Source organism: Pelmatolapia mariae, linkage group LG22 (genome assembly GCF_036321145.2).
Source record: "Pelmatolapia mariae isolate MD_Pm_ZW linkage group LG22, Pm_UMD_F_2, whole genome shotgun sequence".
NCBI classification, from domain to species: Eukaryota; Metazoa; Chordata; class Actinopteri; order Cichliformes; family Cichlidae; genus Pelmatolapia; species Pelmatolapia mariae.
In genome coordinates, this window is record NC_086245.2 from 11,614,601 (window position 1) to 11,634,960 (window position 20,360).

At 40.0% G+C, this 20,360-nt stretch overlaps 2 protein-coding genes across 4 annotated transcripts in view; one reads left to right on the plus strand and one right to left on the minus strand.

Annotated features, from left to right (window-relative positions):
* The first annotated feature begins 2,717 nt into the window (after nucleotides 1–2,717).
* zgc:114119 (Mediator of RNA polymerase II transcription subunit 30-like) lies at nucleotides 2,718–8,306 on the plus strand. The gene is made up of 5 exons (XM_065471852.1): nucleotides 2,718–2,874; nucleotides 3,142–3,381; nucleotides 5,579–5,737; nucleotides 5,939–6,028; nucleotides 7,079–8,306. Exons 2-5 carry the CDS (start codon nucleotides 3,154–3,156, stop codon nucleotides 7,172–7,174), a joined length of 573 nt encoding a protein of 190 aa, XP_065327924.1. The 5' UTR covers nucleotides 2,718–2,874; nucleotides 3,142–3,153; the 3' UTR covers nucleotides 7,175–8,306.
* Nucleotides 8,307–9,817: 1,511 nt separating this feature from the next.
* LOC135932857 (exostosin-1c) overlaps nucleotides 9,818–20,360 on the minus strand; it is an 88,253-nt gene continuing 77,710 nt past the window's right edge. For all 3 annotated transcript variants that reach the window (XM_065470564.1, XM_065470565.1, XM_065470566.1), the window contains exons 5-12: nucleotides 19,172–19,291; nucleotides 16,589–16,721; nucleotides 16,046–16,164; nucleotides 14,184–14,279; nucleotides 13,680–13,766; nucleotides 13,396–13,556; nucleotides 10,657–10,828; nucleotides 9,818–10,553 (exon numbers count right to left, since the gene is read on the minus strand). In XM_065470564.1, coding sequence (XP_065326636.1) covers nucleotides 10,368–10,553; nucleotides 10,657–10,828; nucleotides 13,396–13,556; nucleotides 13,680–13,766; nucleotides 14,184–14,279; nucleotides 16,046–16,164; nucleotides 16,589–16,721; nucleotides 19,172–19,291 — 1,074 coding nt within the window. In that variant the 3' untranslated portion in view covers nucleotides 9,818–10,367. The remainder of the gene's footprint in view (nucleotides 10,554–10,656; nucleotides 10,829–13,395; nucleotides 13,557–13,679; nucleotides 13,767–14,183; nucleotides 14,280–16,045; nucleotides 16,165–16,588; nucleotides 16,722–19,171; nucleotides 19,292–20,360) is intronic.

Consider the following 20,360-nt stretch of genomic DNA (forward strand, 5'->3'; position numbering starts at 1 on the left):
CGGTGCCAAGATGAAGAACTACTTTAAGACCAAAAATGTCCAAGGGTGCTGATTGTCAAGGACTACTTGGGTTACAAAGATCTTTTACAAAAATTGTCTGATTAAGCCGTGATAACATGGGTTAAGCGCCTTGAGGCAACTCTTGTCGTGTTTTGGCGCTATAAAAATAACACTAAACTGAATTGAATGAGTTATCAAGTTGTGCACAAACTTCCCAACTCAACTATATCTTGTAATCTTAAAGCAAAACAGCCACAGACTAAATGTGTGTATAATAATATGTGTATATTATATTATTCAAAGATTCAGTCTTTTATTTAAATGACTCAGCTGAAGCTATCAGTTTGAACAATGCATGTAATAAATTCCAAAACTGATGCTAAAAAAGAAGTATTTAAACAAGTGGTCTTGCTTTTTGAGCCCACTGTGTGTTAAAATGCATTTAACATTCATTGTTATCAGTACCTTGCCTGTACCTTACCTCTACCTTGCGTGTTTAAGATCTCCATGCAAATTGCATTTTCTTAAGAACAAACATAAAGTTCAAGTTGAAACGGTACATCAAACACAGATGGAAATGGTGACGTGACGTCAAAACAAAGAGAAACATACAGGCAAAATAAAGTTGCAAAATAGAAGGAAACATTTTTTCTGTATTTGTGTTGTTAATTGGATCTATTTTCAGTCAATTTTAGGAAAAAATACAAATATATAAACTACGTCTTTTTTTAATCTGAGCTCCTTTTCCGTTTAATTCTCTCAAATGTTGCTCCCTATATCAGGCCATTTTACTCATGTTTGTTCAAAGGCAATAAAGTCTAAATCAAATCCTTGAAGGAAGAAGCTGTACTTCCTTGAACCTGCTGTTGTTGTGCTAGGTTGACTGCAACCTTTGATCCTATATAAGCCGTAGATAAAGTCACGCACCCAGACTCATCAAATAAAGAAAGTATGTCCACATGTGACTGACAAATCCAGTCCTTTCCTCAGTTTTATTGGTCTGACTTGACAGCAACGCAAACAAGTGTAATTCATTTCACCTTGAGTCAAACAAAACAGGTCTACTGCTTAAAAGTCTGACTTATCTCCATCCATCCATCAGCATAAGCAGAGAAGCCCAAACCTCCCTCTCCCCAGCCACCTCCTCTAGCTTATCCGGGGGAACACCAAGGCGTTCCCAGGACAGCCGAGAGATATAATCTCTCCAGCGTGTCTCCCGGTGGGAGATGCCTGGAATACCTCACCCCGTTGGAGCCCAGGAGGCATCCTTATCAGGTGCCCAGAACACCTCAACTGGCTCCTTTCGATGTGAAGGAACTTCTCACCCTATCTCTAGGGGAGAGGCCAGCCACCCTTCGGAGGAACTACCCACAGCTCATGACCATAGGTGAGGGTAGGGATGCAGATCAACCAGTAAATTGAGAGTTGGGTCCCGGGTGAGGGACCAGACAAAGAAATATTCAGAAGACGCCTATGAGTAGGCATCAAGGGAACAGTTCACCCTGCCCGGGATAGGGTTACCGGGGCCCTGCCTTGGAGGCAGGCCCAAGGAGGGTGCCCGAGGGCAAGCATCTGGTGGCCGGGCCTTAGTCCATGGTGCCCAGCTGGGGAGAGCCCGAAAAAGGGAAATGGGCCCATCCTTCTGCAGGCCCACCACCCACAGGAGGCGCCGTAGGGGTCGGGTGCATTGTGTGCCGGGCGGCGGCCGGAGCGGGGGCCGTGGAAGACCGATCCCCGGCTACCAAGACTTATCTATTTCCTTAAGTTATAAAATCCTTGTAGATATAACTATTCAAAAATAAATAAATACTTGAAACCATCAATGACACACCTTAAGGGTGAGTGAAAATTTGTAAACCACCAATTTGATTTACTGACTTCAATTACCATTATATTAAAAAAAGACTATTTTGATTAAGACATTGATTGACTGACTTTTTTTCTTTTCTTTTTTTTTTTACTGTAAATATACTTTAAAAAACAAACAAACATTGCAAACAGAAGAAAGAACAACTAATAGGGAAAAATGAATGACAATCTTTATATACCACATAATTTACATGCTTGAAAAGGAGTAGGATGAAGTTTAAACTTATTTACTCAAAGACGCTGACTCTTTGCAGCTATAAAACAGTAATATACATAGGACATTTAAATGAATATGACCGCACACGTTCAGTAAGGCTTTGCATATACCCTATCATAAATAGATGATCATTTTATAGCTGTTTTTCTAATAAATAACTAGATGGCTATCATATAATATTGAAATTACATTATTGCTGTTTTTGAATGAGCAATTGTATTTACAGCATACTTAAATTTTCCCTTTTACATTCATCCAGTGTAAGGTTTTGTTACATTTTACATGCAAAATATGCGTGTAATGTGTGCTTTGGAATTAAATGTAATTAATTTTACCATCATGCTTGAGTAAAGTCAGTCCAACACTAACATTTTCTATGATGAAATTAGTGGCATTTGATGAAAAGTGATGACTTTTAATGTGTTTTTCTCACTATGTCTTTTACAGTTTTATCTTTAACAGTGCGAATGAAAAACAAATGTATATTTTTACACTATAGTATATATAGTATATAGCTACAATTGTTTTGTTGTTTTACAGCTGATGTTTACAGTACCTTCAGGTATATCCGCGTCTACTGTCGCCATCTAGCGGTGGGAAAATTCATCCTATTTTTTGCCCGGAAGTGACGCATTAACGTGCTGCGCTTTCTGAAAGAAATCAATGGAAGGGGGCCAGTGATCATGCTTTATTTAAAATAATAAATAACTAGGCCCTTTTTTTCGCAAAGGCTGCAGCATCTGGGAGATATCTGTACAGCATTCAGCCAAAAGACGGTTTGAACTTGGGTAAGTAGCTTTTTGCACAGCCCGTGGCTAACTAGTTAGCTTAATTTGCTTGAGCTAGCATGTTTAGCCAGTAAGTTAAGTTTCCCTCCCTCGTCTCCATTGACAGTACATTTTTAAGGAGTTTCCTGCTTTCTTAAATATCATCTCGAAACGTCTGTAGTTTCTCAAATAAGCTTAAATTTGAGCATACATCCTTGCTGTGTTGAGAAAACGTATATTTACGCTAACAGAACATCACCTTTGTCTTGTACCATCGTATCCCCGCAGATTTGTGTGGATATGGCAGCTTCTTTACCTCAGAAGCCAGGGATGGCAGGGATGCCCCCACAGCAGCAGCCTCCTCATCTGCCCCCCGGTGCTGCCCCAGGTGCAGGTCAGCAGCCCATGCCTCCTCAGGGAGCCCTTAGGGAGATCTCCCCGGTGTTCCTCTGCAGGATCGGACAGGAGACTGTACAAGATATTGTCACACGCACCATGGAGATCTTCCAGATTACACGAGCCACACAGGTAAGGGACACGAGGCTCATGCTTAGCAGCAGGAACTGTTTCCTTGTTGTTAGTGTCTGGGACTTGATATCAAAATAACGATATTGTCGCATGTCTATATGCAATATGAGTATAACACACATACCTATATTCTTGCCCACTCACATATCCAGCTTTGTGTATGGGTGTATCATTAGCAGATTAATTTTTCTCATTCATCTTCTCAGTTCAGCTGCTCTTGTGAGGGGTCACTACAGCCTCCATCTCTGTCTCTGACATCCTCTTCTGTCACACTAACCATCTTCATGTCCCCTTCACTACATTCACAAATCTTCTCCGTTTCTTCCTCATTTCCTCTTGCCTAGCAGCTCCATTTTCAGCAATCTTTGTCGAGTATATCCATTATTCCTATCTGCACATGTTCAAGCCATCTTAGTCTTCCCTCTCTAGCACTCAATCTGAGCCATCCCTCTGATTACATTCCTAATGAAACTCTTAATCTTAACCTTGCAGTCTCGCGTCTCTTTCAGGTTGCACCTTCTGGTTAAATGTAGTCCGCCTGTATGCATCTTCCTCATTTCTTATGTCACCCTGTGTTCTTCCGTCTTCTTGAAATATGATACCTCCTTATCAAATCTATTTCCATCACCCATATGTCTATTGCCTGCTCCTATCGCCAGTCTCTTACACTCTGACTGTGCTTACTGTCTTATCCAAATTACTCTGTTTTTTTTCTTCTAACTGACATCCAACCTGTTGTGAACAAATTCAACATCACCTATTTGATTTTCAGCTTCAATCCTGTATGACACACTCTTCACTTCCACATTTGAGTATATCTATAATTTCTCAGGCGTGGCTTTCTTCCCACCTGGTCTCATTCTCTCTATCATACCAGCCAGCTGTCTCCTTTTACCAGCCTTTGTCCCAGCTCTCACCTCTGCACTCCTGCCTGTTAAGTTCACATATTGACTTAAAGTCCAAAACTACAATTGTAACAGTAGTTTTTAATATTTATTTAATCTGAACGACTTTTGAAAACTCAATCAAGTGCAGCTTCAGGTTCCTCATACCATTTATAAATAACATTCGTTTTGTTTTTTTAAATTAAGGATTACGTTTATTTAAGTTTATTTATTGTCTAATAGAAGAGAAAAAACAATGTCTTAGATTTAAAAAGAAAAAAGAAAAACAACAACTGCTCCAACTAACTAGCTATTGGCAACAATTAAAATAAAAAGTGGGTCATTGGAGTGTGAACACAAGGCTCTGTGAATGCCAATTTGGTACCCACTGACACTATCAGGGCACCAATTTGACCTCCTCCTGGTGGACTTAATGTACACTATGTAAAACTATTATAAGATCAAGCTTTTGGCCATAATCTCCAGAGCTGTCCGTGTCCTCGTCCGTAAGTGTGTAATCCGGGCATCAGCCAATTAAAATCCACACTTCTCAGACAACAGCGCCTCTCACATTTGGGTTCTCACAGTACTGGTAAGCCCTTCCTTGGAACCTTTGTACATTTGGCATTTTAACAGAAAATTCAAATGACTGCAGGTTTACTGATTGATTAGTTCAATAATTACCTGCTGAGTCACCAGTCTACATTTTTAGATGGGCAGCACGGACGGTTACTTATATTTTACTGCTACCAAAAATTGCAGTTATTGTTATGTTAACATTATTTCTTTAGCTTAAGTGCAGCAAATTGCACCACCAGCTCTTGTGTATGTGTGGCTGTTAACTGATTGGGTGGTATTTATGTGGCGAAAGTGGTTCCACTGTTCCCTGTCAGTCTCAATTTGGCCCGTCTTCTTTTCTGGCATATCTGCTCGGCTTGCCTGTCAGCATCCCTCGTACCCATCCTCCCATCTCCATTTGATCCGTGTTACCAAATGCGCCTCTGTGTTTTTCAGTGTAGTGCTGACTTCTAAAGCTTGTTCTTGCCTATTAAGGCAAACTCTTTTTTTTTTTTTTAAACCTGTGCAGCTCAGAGAAGAAGAACACTATGGTTTTGTGTTGCCATTGCTATTACTTGGTTTTGAAAAATGATTATCTACATGTCCAATGTACATGCAGTCATTTACATTGTCTGACACTGTCAGCATTTTTCTTTACAGAAAACGGGAAACCAGCATTACACTGCTGTATTTAGAAATAGAAGTGTAATTATTTCAAATGAATTCATGTTATCTATTGTGTGTTTTTGATTCAGCTTCCTAATGGGGTGACTCAGAGCCAGGCAACGTATCAGGACCGCTTTGGGAAGCTCCAGGAACACCTTCGGCAGCTCACTCTGCTCTTCAAAAAACTCCGACTGCTGTATGAACGCTGTGTGGAAATGACCTCTGACCTGAAGGAGGGACCAGCTGAGGTTAGAGAAGACCTTTGCTGAAAATAGGGACGATCTACTTTTTGTGTCTGAATAGTCCAATAACAAGGCCCCCCCCCCCAAAAAAAGAAATTTTCAATTACTACTATATAACTACTGTAGAACTATGTTCTTTCTTTATGTCTGATTTGATAATGAAAAAAATGCAATTTTAATCATGATTTACCTCGGCTGTGTCTTCAGCTTGTGCCGTACACTGGAGAGGAGCTGGTTTCTGTCAGAGTGGAGCCCTGCAGTCCTGCTGTCATCCAGGAAAGAAACGAGGTCCTAGAGGTGGGTTTCTGTAATGTTCGTGTCGCCTCGGGAAACGATCAGCAGTGACAGGGCCTTTTTTTTGGGGGGAGGGGGGGTTAAGTTAAAATAAATAAATAAAAAAGCAGTACACACAGAATTTCAAGTACAGGATTTAGAGACTTGTTGAAAACGTACGTGTTGGTGCCAGCAAAGTCAGTGTTACCTTTTGTTTTTAAATGGTGCATTTTCCCAGTTTAAACATTTGATATGTTTTCTCTGTAATATTGTGAATTGTTATGGGTTCATGAGATTTGCAAATCATTCTGTAATAATTAATAATAATTGGTCTTGAAATTGATAACTTCCCACTGCTAAAAAGCACATCTTTTACTGCCTTGTTTTCTCTGACCAACAGCCAGAAAATCTATTACCGTCACTTTATGACACAAAACATGAAATCCTAAACGTGCAGAAAACATCATTAGCTACTAAGAAAGAAAAAGGGTTGGCAACAAACATTATGCCAGTAAGCTAGTTTATTAATTGACTTATTGCTGCAGCTTTTCTTGAAATGGATTCAACATATAAATAAATTAATTTCTCATATATTGTTTGGTGTTCCACAGTTTATTATATATTTTATTAATTGGGGACAGTGTTACTCAGCTATGCTGAAATGAGCAGAATAAAGTCCCTTTCAAATTCCTCTAGGTGGCAGTGCTGACACAGGAAAAGTAGCGTCTGGATTTTAACTGAAAAAACTCTGCATTATTTACTCATTCTGAATTAGGGTGTTGTTTTTTGTTAGAGCTAATATTTCAGTTGGGTTACAAAACTGCCTTCGGGGAGCCAGTGGCAAAACACTGGAAAATTCTGCCTGAGGCTGAGAGGACTGTTGGCTTTAGCATCAGCATCAGTAGAAAAGTATTTTTCCTCCAGGTGTGAGGCAGTGTGAGCATCACTTGTTAATATGTGATTAGACATTTCCTTCTCGGGTTGCTTATATGTATAAGGATGTAACAGGCAATGGTTAAAGTCCACGTGTTCTGCAGAGTTTAACTAATGGCCAAATGTCTTGTTGTTATACAGAAAGTGCGTCAGAAGAACCAGGAGATGAAGGTTCTGATGGACCAGATGAGGAACCTTCTGTGGGACGTCAATGCTATGCTGACACTTAGGAAATGATGGCTCTGAATGAGACTTGCGCACTTGTTTCTTAGCACTGCACTCCTCTGCGGGTGAACGAACTATAAGACGGCAAAGACCAGGTGAAATAAGGGAACTTCTGTAGGATTTATGGGACCTTCCGCCTACTCTGAGCTGGCACTTCATCACTGAAACTCATAATTTAATTGCACCTTTTCATCTAAGAGCCCGTGTTGTTTGTTGTATTGGAACCGATAAGGGGGAAATCATAAACAAGCCAGGAATAAGGTATCGAGTCAAAGCCAAAAACAGGATAAGCTGACACACTCCAATTCTAACAGTCATTCTCTTCTTTTGTATGAGGCAGCTGATAACCCAATTTTCATTTGGAAAGTGCTCTGCAACTGTTTTGTAACTACTTAAATAAGTTATAGACTTTTTTTCAGACTGATGAAATAATAAGTTGGAACCTGGATCGCCTCAGGTAACAAAAAGCACAGAAGAGAAAGAAGCCTAAAATGCCTATTCATGGTGTTCTGCCTCCAGGTGCTGACTTGACACCAGACAGACTTGAATTCATTGCAGGTAATTCTTCCACAAAGCACAGAAGCTGATCTGATATGTTTGTTTTCAATAGGAACAATTGCCCATATTTGTGCTCTGTCAGTTGTAAAACACTCTGGGTTCAGAATTCCAATTGGCCCTTTGGCAGCTATGTATCTCAGGTGCTTTGTACATAAGTGTTTGCATGTGCTTAATGAGATTAGCTTCCTGAGTGCTACACATCACACCTGTTTGCCCTGAGGGTGTTGAGACTTGCTTACCTGTGAATTTATTTTTGTAAACTGTACTACAAATGGTTGGTGTACTGGGTATTTGTTTTTTAATAAACTACTAAATTTGAAACAAAATGTCTGAATATATATTTTAAAGTCCTGCTTCTAAATCCAGGACGGGCCCACTCAGACTGAAGTATTAGCTCCATAGTGTCAGTCTCAACCTGAGGGTGGATGTGGGAATGCATGAATTGAGATGATATGTAAGCACATCAAAGTACATCCACCTACTCGTAATGATGCACACTCTGACCTTGACCTTCTGTATTCATCTTTCTTTACACACCAGCAGCTCCTTTGTGTAGTTTGCCTACATTACAACAAAGAGCCTAAGTCCTCCCAGTCATGTCGGATGTTATCGAGCAACACTTTTGATTCCTGTGATTGTGCTTAGTATAATACTCTATATTAATTTATTTTTTAAGGAAACTCATCCTGTCCCAAATGGTTTTCTATATTTAATTTTACTTTACCTTTGTAGTGGAATTGTACCTGCCACAATACACATTTTCAGTGTATCCATCAGACAGCAAATTTTGCTTGACCCCCTTTGGCCTTCAAAACTGCCCTTATTCTTCATGACATAGATTTAATAAAGGGCTGGAAACATTCCTCAGATTTTGGCCCATTCATGATCTGAATCCCCCGTTCCACCTCATCACAAAGATGCTCTGGTGACTGTAGAGGCTATTTGAGTACAGTGAGGTCACTGTCATGTAAAAGAAACCTTTTTGAGATTATTTGAGCTTTGTGGATGGACATGGACAGCAGCAATATCCAGATGGACTGCCATGTTTAATTGATGCTCAGTTGGAGTTTGCCAAGAAAATATCTCCAACAACATTAGACTAACACCAGCAGCATTGGGCTGAACTGTTGATACAAGGCAGGATGGATCATGCTTTTTTCAGTCTGGTAAGCTCGTGAACTATAATGATGATAATAATAATAATGGATTGCATTTATATAGCGCTTTTCGAGACCCTCAAGAGTAGCGCCACGTGTTGTCTTCGGCTGCTGTAGCCGATCTGCTTCAAGGTTTGATGTGTTGTGCATTCAGAGAATCTCTTCTCGATATCTTGGTTGTAGAGAGCGGCTTTCTAGCAGCTCAAAGCAGTCTGTACATTCTCCTCTGACCTCTGACATCAACAGGGTATTTTCACACACTGACCTGCCGCTCTCCGTTCTTTTTAAACTCTAAAGATGGTATGGGAAAATCCCAGTAAACCATCAGTTTCTGGAGTTCTCAGACCAACCCGTCTGGCACCAACAAACATCCCACGTTCAGAGTTAGTTAACTCACCTTTCTTCCCCACTCTGATTTTCATGTTGTCTCAAACACAGTTACTTGCCTAAGTTCACTGAGTTTTACTAGGTTTGGCATCACCATCCAGCAATTAGAGTCTGTCTTTTGCTCTGCATGACAAACATTTATCTGCATATATTCAAAACAAACGCCAGCTCGGACTACAAATGATAAATCCACTAGAACAAAGATTTTGGCTGTTTTCCTACAGATTCCGCTTACTCATTTAAAGGTAGTATTCATAGTGATTAGTTCCTCATTTATAATATATGATTTCTATTTTTTGTATGTTTTTCAAGAAACTGCTTGACAGTGTGATCTTCAGCAGTGTAACCAGAACTACATGATTCTTTTTATACGTTTGTAGCATAACAGGATGAAAGACAGACATGCTACAGCAGCCTCCCTGATTTCTTATCTTTGTTGCTTGTACCTTAAATTCTAAGATGAACTTCGCCTCTGCTGGAAACGTGGCCACACACTATGTGTTTGGCAATTATGGGACAAAATATGTGAACATTCTGCAGCACGAGTCCAGAGTTTGCATTTATAAATCACTTTATTGGTCTTACAGTTAGCATTTTAATGTGAAATGATCTGTTTCCTTGGCAACAGTAACATGGAGACAGATGTTGCCAGCTGGAGTGCATGGCACCGATACCAGTCCCTTGGGTGCTCCTGGCATGAGATAGTCATTCTCTCCTCGTTGCCATTGCAGTAGCACTGACATTTGAAGTGTTCACAAATGTTCCTTTTTTGATTATTTTAATCGTCCTTTCTCAGCGACAGGGCCAATCGCAAGGACTATTTTAAGGCCCCAAATTTCTCAAGACTCATGGAGGTTGGAGAAGCATTTGAAATACTTTTTATAGACTCCTTTCTCTTAAGACCTTTATATAGTTCAGATCTCCTTGGGTCTTTCTCGATGATTGTCCATGTCACCAATGGACCTCGGTGCCTCTTTGTCCACTTCCCATGCAATCCCTGAAAGACATGTCTTGAACTTTCTGTTACTTATTAGCCCATTTGTCTGTCCAAAATGGCTCGAAACATGACTTCAACGCTCTGTAGTCTTTTTTGTCCAGAAATGTTAGGCCCTCTCCAGGTCTTTGTACTTCTTGCGGAGGACGGACACTTGATCTTTGAAGAGAACGGGGTCCAGGCGAAACTGAGAATGCACCAGGGGCATGTAGCCAAACCAGTTGGCAAAGGTGTTGATGCACTCTTGCCTCTGGTTGAAGTGTTCAGGGTTGGCCCAAGGGACGCTCTTCGTACCCTGGGAACAGGACAGGCACATGCTATTTAGCATCCAATCTTGTTCTAACGACCGAGTCAAGAGACTCCAGAGACTATTACATTAAAGACAATTCGGTACCTACCTGTGGACTGGGGAGCTCCTTGTACTGCTTCCTTTGAGCCACTTTGATCGGTGGCTGGTGAGTCACAGCAGAGACCAGGAAGTTCATAAGGATGTCCTCACAGTTGGAGGTGCGATCCACCAGAGTCCGCAGAGACTGAGGCAGGTAGTGAGTGAACAGGTAGTGGTAGTACCTGTGGGGAAGTTGAAAGTGTTACATAAATATACAATATTCATTGTATTCTTAAAGCCAGCAGGCAATGGTGCTTTATATAAAAGAGATACATTTAAAAAAACCCATCTGACAACGATATTCTGCCACTTCCTCCGCCAATGTGGTCTACCTGTCTCGCTTTCAGTAGCTCTAATGATAGTTTTAGCCTCTCATACCTACACTCATCATACTGTAGATTTCTTTAGACAAGGGCCTCCTCTAACCTAAAATAAAACTGTAACATAACATGATTAACTGAAGGTCAAGCAACCATCTGTTAGCAGGGTTGGTGACCTCTACAGAGTAGATGGTGTGATGTATGCTGATAATATGTATCTGGGACAAGTTAATGATTTCTCCGCCGAGTGAGATCTAAGCTTTACGGTGCCCAGCCGACTAAACTCCAGTGATGCAATGCATATGTTCTTCAATATCAGTTTTAGGAGTATAGCGCTTTCAATTTACTTATCATTATATTTTCAGACTAAGCAACTGTCACTCTATTTTTTAAAGAAGGTTTAATTGTGCTTCACAACCAAAATTGGCCACATTTATCTCTATGTAAGTTGCTGCCGTTGAGTCTCGGAGCGCCGTCAGATCAGTTTACTAATATGATATGCAGTAAAAATTAGATGAAGACTAAATTATCCATTCCCCTACTGAGCGAGCCGTGTTTTATAGGCTCACTATTCATTGGTATTTTTCTGTTTAAGCAGTAAAAAAGGGTTATTAAAGTTGGCGCTGATGTGTCTATAGGCTTTAGAGATTCAAATTAGCACGACAAAAACGTGTTTTTATTAAGTCTGCTGACAATAATGACCACATTGTCTCAAAATGTCACAAGGTTTCAACACCTTTTAAAGTACCCTGTCTGTGGTGTAATTACATTCTCATTGTATAAGAACTCCCATCCCTCTCCCATAGCACATAATCGACTTCGTGCTTTTCGAATTAATCAAACTGCTTGAAGTAATCCCTGAGTAATTCACTCTTGCCTTCTTTTTTTCCCTCCCGCTCACACAAATACATAATTATTCTTGATGCCTTTTCTTTCTGTGTGATTGTCCCTTATTGCTCATCATGTTGATATTTGTGCCATTATGTTCGGAGCTGCTGGAGTTCAAGTTCTCCCTTGCTCTCAGTTTTTAATCTTTGAAGCAGTCTGTTTTGAGAATTTAATGTCTGTTCTGTATTAGTTTGTCAAATGTTGCAGTTATTATAGACGAATATATCAAACAGATTAAAAAGTCTCAGTACACCCTGGAAAATTGAATGAACTCTTAAATTTAGCCATTTGTAGGAGCTCCTGTTTTCCTGTAGCTGCTTGTGGAGCTTGCACAACAGTAAGAACTTCATTTTTAACCATTGCCTCCTACAAAGCTGACTCAGTTTGTATGGACTGAACAGCCCTCTTCAGGTCTTGCCATAACCTCTCAGTTGAGAACTCAGCAATTTCATAACAATGATCTTCTACCTTTTCAACCATTCTTTTGCTGACTATACTATGAGCTTGCATTTTAAGGTAATGGACTCCTGCCCAGTCTCATTTACAAAAAAAATACTGATACATTCTTAAATTCATTGTTTGAATTCAGTAATTGCACGGCACTCAATCCCAGAGGGAGCAAAACAGCCCCAAACCATGCTCCCATGAGATTTTCTTTTGTGAACCTTCAGGCTTGGTAAACTTGGGATCTGCTGTATTATTTTGTTCTCGAAAAGCATTGTGTCCTTAAATTAAGGCCATTCTATTGAATATCTATTTTCATATAGTGGAAATATGAACAAAGATTATGTTGAAAAGATTTCTATGATGGTTTTGCTGTTACCCTTGAGTTTTTCTCCGACCTCTCAGGATTGCATCCTGGTGTGATCTTTTCAAAGACAACTGCAGTGCTAAGAGAATCGATGAACAGCATTATGGGTTGTTATAAAAGATGCTGCAGTGGAGCTAATACTAAAGAGAATAGGAAAAGAAGCACTGAAGCGCCTTCTCTTATCATTTAGGTAATTTGATTAGCTCTAACTATGGCTGCCACCTAATTGTTTCTAAGTCATTTAACTCAGTTATGAACCTTTGTAGGCAAACCTCCCTTGCAACATTGATATGCCTTATTTATAGAGGACACGCCAACCCACACAGCCAATCTCATCTCCTTAATTGAAGCAGTTGACTCCAAGTAGGAGAAACTGTCGGCACAAAGTTTCACATACTTTTCCCAGCATAGATGGGAAAGATTACTCACATCTGTGTACATGAAAGTGACATGTCTATAAAAGCGACTGAAGATCAGACCAATTAATGTAGAACTCACAACTCCAATAAAATGTTTTCTTGCTATTATGTAATAGCAAATTAAAAGTCTTTTTTCTACCACTGAAAAGTGAGACAAACCAAGATTTTGCTGGGTGATTCAACTAAAGTGCCTTTCATTCTTCCTTTGAATTTGTAATTAAAAGACTAGTAATCCACAAAGAAAGTTTTCAGTTATAACAAATATGAAACAAATTATTATTTATTATTTTTTTCCTCCTGTGTTCATGCACCTGTGGTAGAAGGCGGCTCCAGTTAGGACAATAGAGTAGTCATTGGTCCATTTGGAGGTGTAGCCCCAGGCCCGCTTCAGGGGATCCCAGAAGTGGCTTCTGGGAGGATAGCCTACAATCCGCTCAGGGAAGCTCCTCCACACCAAGAAGGCAAAGTTCACCTGCAAGTACAGAAAAGGAAGACTCAGTTTTTAAATTTTTTTTGTTTAGAAATATTAATTTATTCATATACAGTATGTGGGCGCTTCTGCTAAATGTATTGTGTGTTGTACATGTCCACACACCTCACTTGTCAGTAGGACCGTATCCTCATCCAGACTCAGCACTGCTTCCGTCTCTATGGCAACATGAGGTAGAAACCGACTTGTGGTCTGCGAGAAAAACAAAGTCACTAGTTTTAGCTCTGGTGCTGTAGCCCGTGGGATGGCTGGCTTGTGCTCTGAGAGATTATGAAATACAGTAAATCATGTTGAGTGACTGAGATGGGTGAATCACTATAGGTTTTGCCTTGGGAGGAAGAAAAACGTCTGAAAAGACACACATGGAAGAAGGGTTGAGAATGGGTATCATCTATAAAAGTAAATGCTGCACGGATCGGTGCACACGTCAGATAAACACGGATGGTAAGAAAGACCAAAAAAAGAGACATCAAGGCGAAAAATAGATTAGCAGATATAGACAGCAAGTGAGAGACGCATAAACAGACTGAGCAAGTGACAGTTTGTCATTCTGTCACTCAGACGTCACAGCAGGCTACAGCTTGAGTTGTGAGTGGCACTGGCCCTCACCTTCCTCCTGCCATCTGTCACAGTGAGGGGGACAGGCATAGGAGGCCATTTGCTCCGACTGGGTGGCGGTTTCTCGCTATTCCACAGAATAATGATCTAAAACAGAAGAGAAGTGGAGCTCATATAAAACGTCGACATATAGATGCATTAGATTGATTAGAAAAGTAGCTGTCATCAATCAGTCAGGGATTTCAGAGGTATGATCCCTCACTATAATATGATAGTTTGCTCAATGATAAATTTTCATAGTCTACAGTTGCCTTAGGTACTCAAGTATCCAGACCACTTTAATTTTTGCAGCTTATCCACTTCATATCGGTGAAGTTTAATTTTTGGTGCTCTGTGGGGTTTAAGTTTGGGCTTTAACTCAAGAACTAATAGAAAGTTGTTCTAAAACCAAGTATGTATGCTTTGTTTTATTGTAATGCTGAGCAGGATTCCTGAGGGGTTTAATACAAATGAAAGTCAACACAGCCAGGCTTTCCCGGCTGATTTGACAAAACTTAAAACCCAGTTGGAGATAACCAGTATCACAAAAGTAGTTAACAACTTTCTCTTATTAAGTCGGGCTTTCTAGTTCAGGCTCTGTGCAACGTTCATATAAAAAGGTCATATAACTCTTCTTCAACACAAAATGATCCCTATTAGTGCCACGTACACGACTAAATATCTACATAAAAATTGTAACAGTAAAATGCAATACTGTTGCAAAAACGGCAAGAGATTAAGGCTGCAAAAAACTGTTATTCTGGTATGTTAGCGCACACACAGACCTAAAAAATAAGCATTTTAATTCAAGTTAATTATTTTAATCGCTGAGTGCACTCTCGATGCTTGGTTTTAAGGTAAGATATGGTTTAACAATGTGTATGTCAAAAAAAAAGTATTCCCGCAGCAGAGAATCTGCATTACACTTAAAATATGGTGCTTTGAACATAACCTGCTCATGACTGCATTGTGTTCAGCATCAGTGATTTATCCAAGTAAAAAGAGAAACTCTTTTAAGAAATAGAAAACGCCGACTTTAAGCTTGACGTAGCTTGCTAAACCACTAATCTTACTTTGTAGTTCACCCCTTTGGTCTCAAGTTGCATGTGCTCTTCAGCTGGTTTTCTTCAAGGACATCTCTGTTTTACTCAGAGCGGCTTCTCTCGCAACTTTTAGCATAGAGGCCTGATTGATGATGTGCTCCTGGGGATGGCTGCCCTTTTTTTGGCAGATCATCTAATTCCTGCAGAGAACATCTACTGACTTGTTAGAGTGACTGTTGGGTTCCAGGTCACTTTTGCGATCATGGTATTTCTTGCTTGGTTGCTCAGTCGGTCCAGATGCACAACTCTATGAAGAGCATTGCCCAAGTGTGGAGACTCATCTTTTTTTCCCCAGCTGCTCAGTTTTATAACCTGGTGAGATCTATACTTCACTATAATTTTGCCCTGACATCACTGAATCTTATATATGCACAAACTAAATTATGCACAATCCATTCACTTTACGACAGAAGTCATTAAAGAGGAATTTGAAAAACAGTGGAGAGCACTGCAGCAGGAGTAGACATGGATGCTTTTCAAATGAGAGATTTGCAATAAAGGTATGATAGGCCCCGTGATAAACAGTTAAGAAAATGAATACCTGAAAGGCACTGTAGTATGTTCTCAACATTTTCTTAAAATGTGTTTGCTTTGCCTTCAGGGGTTACTGAGTGTAGCTTAATAGAAACATTCACAATTATGCATTTCAAGTTAAACTTACGATTATAATATGTGCAAAAGGTGACTACTTTCTGAAGCAACTGTACACACAGTCCAACTTTTGCTTAATATTATGACAAAATTACATAAAGAATATCTCAAAGTATGTACCTGTGAGCAGTACTTTGACTTAGAGACCACCTGAAGTAGCTTCATGATTGGTTGAGACTGGGAGACCAATGGAGAGACAGCATGGATGACAGCAGTGAACTCCTGTCCTGGAGTGACTCCTGAGCAAAGTCATGAAACAAAGATGTGCACATGATGAAATGTCTTATCTGTCTGAACATGTGCGAGGTGCTGCTAATCTAAGCCTAATAATACTAATATTTATTTGTACTGAACATCATCAAAATAATTTCAAGCCACCGTGAAGAATCTGAACATTTAAAACACTGTGCTGTAGAGAGCAATGCTGCAGTTAAATGCTGCCGTAATTTATAAAATAATGTATTTAAACCGGATAAAAGAACAAATTTTTGGCAGGAATGCAAAATTAAAACCAATACAGACAAGAACTTAAGCAAATATTTGAGAACAATTTGTGTAATGTTGAGTGTTGCGTCTTAATTATTCATCTCCTTTCCAACATCCTTAGCATGCAATCAAGATTCGCAAGCTGTGCTGATTTGTTTAAATAAACTCTGCATTTACCTAATCCAAGGTAGTAGAAAGGGAAATGTGCAAGATGAGTGGAGTACTCTGGCAGGACCAGCAGACCTCCTGGGAGGTAGTTCCACATGTACTTGTTCCTCGATATGTGAGAAAATACACGGTCCTTAATGATCTAAGAAAGGAAAAAAATTGGATGAGGTTCGATGTGGGTTGCAATGTGAGAAATACATGTTGGCTTTATGCAGTAAAGTGGTTGTACTCATCTAGTATAAGCCTGCACCACACTCATTTTTTCCCCTTCTAAGCCAGTGCATGAGAATTTTAGAGCTTAATATAAACTGCACTGCAGTTCAAGTCCTGACACACTTGTCTCTGCATATTTTAGCAGTCTGTAATGACAGGATCTGTGTACTTCCCATTGTACACCAATAGGAGGTGTCCATGCAGCAGCAACAGTGGCATCTGAAGTCCTCTGCCTCACTGACCTCAAGCTGACTGCACAGCTGTCTCTCGTGCGGAGGGGGTCCCCTCTACATGCTGTATGCATTGTATATAACCAGCTTATCACTAACCTCCAGAACCTCTCTCTTATTATCCCTTGCACAGATTCCACACACCAAATTAACTAGGAGCTCCCAGACTCCAGTTCATAAACATCTGATTATAAAGTCTACCACTCAGTCTGTGATTTCTTCAGATTTCAGCAGCATTAAATCTGTTGTTTACTCACACTGACTTTATCAGGGTGTTCAAAAACTTCTTATATAAGGAGGTTTGGCATTTCTTTTTATGCATCATCTAACTGCTGGGCCAACCTTCAAATGACATTCTCTGAGCCAGAGTAGCTATCTTTGCAATGCATTTCTTTGCAGCTTGTTCAAAGACAAAAAAGTGAAACTATACGCACGCTGAGAAAGATACTGTAAGAACAAGACACTGGTACAGGGAAATATGAAGAAAAATCCAAGCTCTTTGTAATTCCAGTTTAAGTTTTTTCTTCTACACCTGATGTGCAGCATATCAAAAGTCATAATAGTCACCAGTAAAGCAGAAACTGGCAGGTTGAGACTGATATTTAAGTAATGATATATAATTTCTATACATTAGGGGATTTCTCTAAGACGGATCAGATGTGCCCTGCTTTGAAATGTTTCACAGACCTAATTCAACACAAAACTGAGATAGTGAAAGAGTGGAAATATAGACCATGGGCCAACCCTGTAATCATAATGATACAAGGGTATTTGATTCAAATATGACAACTCTGCTGCAAACCAGTCTTCTGAAAGAGGACTGATGATACAGGACGCAGGCAGGAAAAAGGCACAGGAGTAGTAACTCCGCCTGTGTTTATAGCACTGGCTGTTTTCACTTGAAACGTTCGAGTTCTGCACATTTCTGAATAGATCTGTATAGCAGCAGAGAAAAACTAGGTTTGCAGTATTACCCACACCCATATTTGTGGGACACGGATCTTGTGTTGACACTAGGGGGTCAAAGCTTAATGTGATACAAGCAAAGCGGATTTGTAAATTCCACTCCCACTTCAGTCAAAAAGCATTTGAGTACAGAGCAGGGCATCCTTGACCATGAATATCCTTGTAACTGTAAAGTTGGTTCTCTGTTAGATTCCCCCCTTACTTCTCCTGTGCAGTTTCAAAATATCAAAATGGCAAAGGCCAAAAATGTTCAGACTGAAGCTTCAGAACGGGACTCTACTAACCAATAACTGATGTCACCGTGGCTACAGTCATGTGAAAAATAAAGTTTTTACAAGAGTTTATGCAGTCCAGTGAAAGGCTAGGTATACCCCATGATTCAATGACTTTTAGTAATCCTTTTCAGACTTTATTAGTCTCTCACATGATTGTAGAGGAATCTTGGCTGACTCTTCTTCACAAAGTTCCTTCAGTTCATCAAGGTTTGTTGGCTTTTTTTTTTTCAGCACAGCCCTCTTAAGGTCCCAACACAGCATTTCAGTTAGGTTGAGTTCTGGACTTTGCATCATTGCAATAACTTAATTCTGTTTTATATTTGCTGCTATGTTTGGGATCAAGGCCCTCTTGCACAACCCAATTGCATAGTTCTTTTAATAAACAGAGGAGTTCATGGTCAATTCAGTAAGTATACAAGGGCCTGATGTCTTGTGGCTGCAAAATAAACCCAAATCATCAGACCTCCACCTCCATGCTTGACAGTTGGTATGAGGCATTTGTGCAGATAAGATCTGTTCACCAAACCTCTTTGTTTTATAATCCTCAGACTAAAGTGCCAAAGTAACTGGATGTGTAGTAACCTGTCTCATCAAATAGTTCAGGAAGTATTCAAAACCTCACTGAAGTACTAGAGCCAAACTGAAAAAATCTTGCCCCGAACTTACATATTACCTGTTAAGAGAGCTATGTTAACATGTTAGATTGGAAATGTCTGAAAGTGCTACAACAAGCAAGTGGTTTTTAAGTGTCCTACATGCTATACCCAGGCAGCACTCCATCCTCTGTTTCAAATAGTGAGTTTGGGCTTTGCCTTTGAATGTCTGACCCTGGATTTTACCAACAACATCTGGTTGGATTTTCTGTGGCTGGACCTTATTATCAAGAGTTTGTCCATTTTTGGCCTGACCTCCAGTGTGGTGAGGACTATCTTGTCCACCGAGGAAAAGTAAGCTTCCCACAACATCTGTGTCCTTTGTCGTAGAGCCAGCACTCTCTCGTTCCCTACTGCTCTCACTGTAGATGGCACCTAAAGACAAAAGAGAAAAAACAACATGGTAAAATTTTTAAAAACGCAATTAAAGAAAGAGAAAAAACAAATACGATTAAGATTTTTCCTTTGATGGTTGTCAATTTAAGGAAGGCGTACCTTTTAAAATAGTCTAGAAAAGGATTAAAAAGAGGGGTTGTTTAATTTGGCCCTCTAAAACGTTTGACACAGATCTGATTTAGGGGCTGTCATTCAGATAATGAGACCCTGATTAGTGAGGATAAATTGGGGGTTTCAATGAACCACCAAAATTCATTCATTCATTTTAACTCAAAGTGGAAGAAACGTGTGTTAAACTGCGGGACGCCACAAAAATCTCCTCTTTTTTTGAAAAATTCTCCTTCTTATTAATTTTAGTGCATGTTAAAGACGGCTTCACTTATGCAGTTCTCACTTCATCTACTGTGTCTGCCTGCACTCAGCCTTGCATTAGTTGCGCTCAGATCATAGACGATGTGAACATCGGTGTGTAATATACGCCTGTTTCCAAGTGAGACTTTTGCAGGTGTGCAAAAATTCAACTGATGAGGTCAGCTCATTCAACCAATTCTACCCTAATTTGAAAATGTCTCCCTCGCCCTGAGCTCCAGGGAGCTCGTGCCTGCTCATTAGCTGAATGCCAATTCATGTCCTCTATTGGTCAGGATCAAAGCGGATCAATGCAGAGGAGACATGATGTAATTTGTGTGTGAGGGAGAGAGATAAAGGTTGTAGCAGGGAGAGAACTGGCTTTTCTCACTGGCTGTTTATTTGTACGTCTGTGTAACAAGGCGACACGGCGAGAGAGCGAGTGCTTTTGAAATAAAGCTGGATTAAGGCCTTTTGGGGTGTTTAATCTCAAAGGAGCTCGAAGCTGTAACCACCACGTTTGATACAGGTAATGCCTACCTGGATGTTCTGGATGTTTTCCAAGGTCCATGTTTGCATTTAAACTAAGCCAATCCTCTGCACAGATAGAGATAATACTGGCTATCAGTCTTTGTAAGCCTTACAAAGTAGGGTTTAGTGGTTGTGTTTTTCTTAAAAACTGTTTATTCTGTTAAAAATA